Source organism: Lathyrus oleraceus, chromosome 6, assembly GCF_024323335.1.
Source record: "Lathyrus oleraceus cultivar Zhongwan6 chromosome 6, CAAS_Psat_ZW6_1.0, whole genome shotgun sequence".
NCBI lineage: Eukaryota > Viridiplantae > Streptophyta > Magnoliopsida > Fabales > Fabaceae > Lathyrus > Lathyrus oleraceus.
Window position 1 is genome coordinate 243,457,687 of NC_066584.1, and position 6,203 is coordinate 243,463,889.

The 6,203-nt window shown below is 24.0% G+C and overlaps 1 protein-coding gene across 2 annotated transcripts; it reads left to right on the forward strand.

The window, feature by feature from the left end:
- Positions 1 to 4,146: 4,146 nt before the first annotated feature.
- Positions 4,147 to 4,724, forward strand: LOC127093385 (uncharacterized). Of its 2 annotated transcripts, none has more exons than XM_051032310.1 (2): positions 4,147 to 4,267; positions 4,360 to 4,724. In XM_051032310.1, the coding sequence occupies exons 1-2, from the start codon at positions 4,241 to 4,243 to the stop codon at positions 4,624 to 4,626; spliced, it is 294 nt and encodes a 97-aa protein (XP_050888267.1). In that variant the 5' UTR covers positions 4,147 to 4,240; the 3' UTR covers positions 4,627 to 4,724. The 2 variants fall into 2 exon arrangements, with proteins under 2 accessions (XP_050888267.1, XP_050888266.1); XM_051032309.1 differs by having other exon boundaries at positions 4,150 to 4,267; positions 4,342 to 4,724.
- Positions 4,725 to 6,203: the final 1,479 nt, after the last annotated feature.

Below are 6,203 nucleotides of genomic sequence, written 5' to 3' on the forward strand. Positions count from 1 at the left end.
GTCCATAATACAAATTGGGCTTCAGGCCCAATAAATTTCTTTTAAAATTTAGATTATTTTCTAAATAAATTTCTATAAAAACTTAATAAACATTGTTAATTATTAATTGGATTTAATTAAAATAATAATAATAATTAATAAATAAGTCTAATTATCAATGCCATGTTATTAGAAATATTTTTTATTCTAATTATCACTCTTATATATGCAAAATTAGAGGGGATCATCAAAATTCAAAGTGATGTAAAGTTGAAGGACCAAAAAACTGATTTTTAAAATGGAGGATTAAAAGTTAAAAAACATAAAATTAAAGGGATCAAAAGTGAATTTAAGCTTAATAAATTTAAATATATAAATCAAATTTTAGATTAAACCATGGATTATAAAATACCAATCTTGTTATATAAATTTTGTTTCAATATAATTTGTTTGTTTCAGCGTCTTAATATACATGCTATCTAAATTTAAATATATTTATGGTGTACAATTTTAAATTTATATAATAATATGGAAGACTTGAGTTGTGAACAAAGAAATTACATAAAAGGAAAACAAATCGAAGTGCTAATTATAATAGGTGTAAAGTTTGAGGACATTAAAAAGTATAATCTAATTATTCACAAAACAAATCTAATGAAAATATATAAACATGTATACAAAACAAATATTTATATGTTTTAATAAAATTAAATATAATAATTAGAATTGACTAACAAAAAAATACGAAACACGAATTTCATATTTTAATTATCATAATGAATGAAAGTAGGTTAAAATGAAAGCTACTAAAAATAATTAATGAGAATATTAATTTAATTGATGAAAGAAATATGGACAAGATAGAAAATAACTATTAAAATATACAAATATTTGAAATTAAAAAATATGCTAGAAAAATAATAATTTAATTTAATTTGTATTAACTTAACTTATATTTACATCAATAAATAAGAGTAAATAATTATTAAAAAAGTTATTTAACTTTATAAGATTTTGACCAAAATCCAATAAATACTTCTTTCAACTTTTAAGAAAATAATTTGATTCTTAAATACTCATTAAGTAGTCGGAATAAAAGAAAATAGTCACTAATTTTATTTTTATTAATATAAAAAAACCATTTTTAATAATAATAATAACTATTATTATATAAAAAGCATTAAAAAATTACAAACAAAAATAATTTGTGGTCGTTAAGAGTTCAACAACGGATAATATATGACATGAACATGTCTTTATAATTGTGCACAATTATGATCCTACAAACCGATTTTGTAGGGTTGAATTAGGCTCAAACCAGATTTTTTAATATGGTATAAAGTCGTGTTTAAGATTCGATGAGTCAATTGCTATCAGGTTTTCATTATCGAGTTACACACATTTTATTTTCACGCTCCAGATATTCAATTCTGAGCATAAGGAGTGTGTTAAAAGTCTCACTATTATAAATCCATGAACATTAAATGCCCATGAGTATATGTTCTAATATGATAAGAAAAATGGAATAGAGTAAAAGCAAATAAACACAAGGGAAATAGTCTCACATAGAAAGATTTCCTCACATTCAAAGCCTTTATAAAGAGTTAAGAACATTAACTCAACAAATGACAAAAGAGGATAGAGTGTCAGATGGACAAATGTGGTGGTCCCAAGTATTATGCAACTTGTCTCATCCATACATCCCCGTCGATGTCGTCACTGACAACACCGACCATGGGACCGGGTCCGAGGGCATGAACGTAGAGGCGTTAGTGGCGGTTTGTAGGTAGCACTTGCGCACTTACACATCAGAATTTTTGGTCGATGCATGCGTTTTGGTCGATGCATGCGTTTGAACTTTTGAATTCGAAGAGAAGCATCACTTCGTGAAATGTTACTGCGAAATAAAAATAGACAATGCTTGAAAATAATGTTGTTTTATACAAAACTTTATAAATTATCCGCAATTTATAAAAAGTAACATTAAAAATATTATAAAAACACAAGAGTTTGTAAATTTCTTAAATTATATATATATATATATATATATATTTAATTATTTATTCTAAAACATTATCTTAATTATAAAGAAAAAATATATTAAATCACCATAAAATTTAATATTTATAAATTTATATAAAACTTTATAAATTATCCGTAATTTATAAAAAGTAACATTCAAAATATTATAAAAAAATAAGAGTTTGTAAATTTCTTAAATTAAAAAAAAAGTGTTATTTCATCTTCATCTTCATTAGTATCAAAAATATGAAATAGACATGTTAAAATTTGAACCAAAAAAAAAGTAAAATTGAGTCAAATAGTAAAATCCAATAATTTTACATGATTTCATCGATTTTAGAATGATTTAAATCGTTTAAAATCATTCTATAATACGATTTTACATAAAAACATTTTTACCCATAATATAACACAAAATATTGATCTAGAACATGAAATCTATAAAATTTAGATTTTAAATCGCAATTTTAACGACCTTAGGTGTAACTTTATAAAACTATATTAATAAAAATAAACAATACTTTGTAAAAAGCATAATAACAAAATTTAAAAATAAATATTATTATGATTATAATTAATCATATTAAAACTAAAAATTTATAGATATTTTAAATAAATTTTTTTAAATTAAGATATAATATAATCATATAAAATTACATTTAAATGGAAACAAAATATAAATAAATATTATTTTTAATTGAATTTCAAATGAAAACCCCAAAAATAAATCTGGGGGCATAATTTTTAAATCCATTTTTAAAGTTGTATTTGAAAAAGTAGAAAATATTATTAATAACACTAACACTTTAATGGTTATTTAATAAATATCTTATATATACTTGAAATTTATCCTTTTAAGATTATAAAGTCAATCTCTTAATGATAATAATTTTACATATTTATATAAATTTCTTCAAATTTACTGCATTCCTCTTTCTGTTTCATAGTGAATGATTTAGTTGATCATTTTATACATATAAAAAAGTGTATAAATAAAAAGAGAGAAGAATATTTTTACTAAAATATTTTTTATTAAATATTGAGAATGATGGAAATAATATTAATTAGAGAAAAAAATATCAAAAGCAAATAATATTATATTAGATATTAAAAAATAATTCATTTTAGAATACTTTTATTATATAAATCAGTATGTGATGGAGGAAGTAAGAGGAAAGTATTGCATGTTCATTGTATTGAGTTTCAAATTTTATTAAACTTTTAAAATAACCCTTTGTACCACTTTAATTAATAAAAAATATTTTTCTCTAATTTTTCATTTTTATACAAATATAATTAAATTCAGGGACGGAGCCATAAATATTAACAAGTTTGAGCAAATAAATTTTAATTAAATTATTGTATAATTAATTTATTTTTAATGTTATTAAAAAAAATATTTTTATGATATAATCAAATTTTATTTAATATTTAATATTTTGTATTGTTAGATATTTAATTTTCACAAAGTTATTGTTGAAACGAGAAAAAAGAATATATATCAATAATTTAAAATAATGTTACATTGTCGATCAATCAACAATTTATATTCCACCAAATCACATTTATATTTTAAAATTACATTAATGACATGGCATATTAATGGATTTTTTTCACATTAATGAATTTTTATTGAAAAATAATGTAAAACTATTTTATAATTTCAAGGCACCATCTTTAATCTTTATTAAAAAAATTTTTTGTCCACAACAAAAAATAATTTTTAAAATAAATACTTTATTTTTTTTAAAATTGTTGATTTATAATATCAAAAAATAAATATATCAATAAAGACAAAATATTTTACCAATATATTTTTAAGAAAATATTAATTTAGTAGGAGAAATATCTTAAATTATATTTAAAATAAATTAAGTTATTAAAATACAATTACTTAAATAATATTAAAAAAATTATATAATTAATTTTAAAAAGTAAGTGGGGGCAGCATCCCCATTGCTCTATATCTCCCTCCGTCCCTGCGTACATTAGAGCATGATGATTTTTAAAAAAAGATTTTCAATTAATTATCAATATAACACACAAAATTAAAAAATTAAAAAAATGAAAATAATACATTCTAAATTTCTTTCTTTTTTTAAATCAAAAAGAATATCTAGTATCCAAACAAAGACTTAATGATGTTTGAGATATAACTCTATAAAAGCATAATGGTATAAGGAAAATAACACACACAAAATTTGATTTCGTGTTAATTTTTCGAAACATTGTTACGACCATGAATAAGAAGGGTGACTCGAATAAGGTAAGAAAAATTCAAACTCTTTATGATGTTTCAACCATTGTTATAATTTCCAGCCTTTTAATTTTAAAAATCAGATCTCTCATAATTCACAGGTAGGCAATCAAGATGTTGAGGGGTGTCAGAATTCATCTCTGACAGTTGAAACAGAGAATGTGAACCAAGAGAGTTTCATCCGACAGAAAATTGTTGAAGCTAGAGACAAATTGGAAAAGCAGAAACAAGACAATCGGAAGAAAGAGTTGGATCTTCTTACAAATCTGTTAGCCAACCTCACTATTGGTGGCGATTCAATTGATTTCAGCAAGATGATAGATGAGAAAATTAAGGAGATTGATGCTAAGATTGCTTCACTCGATTGATCACTCGATTGATCAAATGTTATTTGAAAGTATTTATCATGATTATGAATAAAATTTGTGGATCTGAATAAAACTCATAATAAACTTCTTTTTTATAATTTTTCTATCAAGAATCTTAGTTAAATTTTGATAATTTAAATTAACATTTTTATAGCATTAGTATATTCATTAAAATACAATTTGATAGTACTGATTCCAATTTACGAGAATTAAAAGTTTGCTTACGCTGAAGAAAATTTTAGTTAAATTACAATTCTAATATCAGAATTTAATTAAGTTTTTTTATTGAAACTCTAAACACTGACTGTCGTTTAGTAATAGAAAAAACACAAATATATGCAATATAAAATTGCAATATGATATGATTGTCATCGTTTTTACACTTAAGATATTGTGTCTCTTTGAGAGGATGTAGTTAGTCATGAAAATAAAAATAAGATGATAAAAAATTATATGGACATTTTATGCGTTGTAATTAGAGATGTTAATTTGTATCTATTAAAGGGGGTCTTGTAGCGGTAAATTCATCACCATCAAGCTATAGATAAGCTTAACGTCAATAAAACCAGAGTCGCCGTCGCGCTTTTATTGTTTCCAAAGGAAAAAGAAAAAGTACAAACAAAATCCAAAGATAAGAAGTTTTCAAATCAAAACTAATAAAATGTCAGAGATTACAGGTAAGGGGGTTGGTTACATAGAGGGAAGATGTTAGCACTCAAAGTATCCTAGATACTCTTAGAGAGCCCTTTTTTATGTATGCATGTGTCTTTGGTATAAATGATGTTTGATAAAATAGAGTTGGGGGGGGGGGGGGGGGGGGGGGTGAGAAAAGAAATCATTGATTATATTTTTGTGTTTGACAAGATCTTCGATCTTGTGCCTACGTATCAACATAAAAATGAGGGATCAAAACCTCGTAGTTCATGGTAAAAATTTCAAATGAGTTGGTGAATTGTTTTTAACAAAAGTTTAACAAGAAAAGGGCACAAAAGGACAAAATTTTGAGTGGAGTTGTTAGTTCTTTTTTGTCTTTTTTGAAATCTCAAGTCAATATGATTAAGTTTATTTACAAATTTGATTTAAGGAAGAGTTTGAAAATTTAATGGCATAAGGCCAAAGTTTCTAATTATTAAAATAAAGTCTAAGTTTGAAATCACAAGCAAAGAAAGTTTTTGAAAAGGGGGAGGGGTTTTGAAATTTAAGAAATGGGAGGAGATGAAGAGGTTATCATAAGCACAAAATTAAAAGTTAAGAGTTGAAAAGATCTGACCAATGTGATGCAATTCAACAGACAAGAATGTCATATAGAAACCCATTTTCCTTTGAACTTTAATCAAGCAACAATTAAATAAGCAATGAGCAATATCCAGGCATCATGAAGACCAAGGCATCAAATAAAGATAGCCACATCAAAGCAAACAACTCTAATAGCTAGCAGTCTTCATTGTCTTCTCATGTATCAGATGAAATATTCCTTGATCAACTCAAAACAAAGCATCAAACAATAACAATTAAGCACAAAGATAGAATAGAAGATGAACCCAATAAATTCCCAAGGCTTGTATCAGATAAAGGCA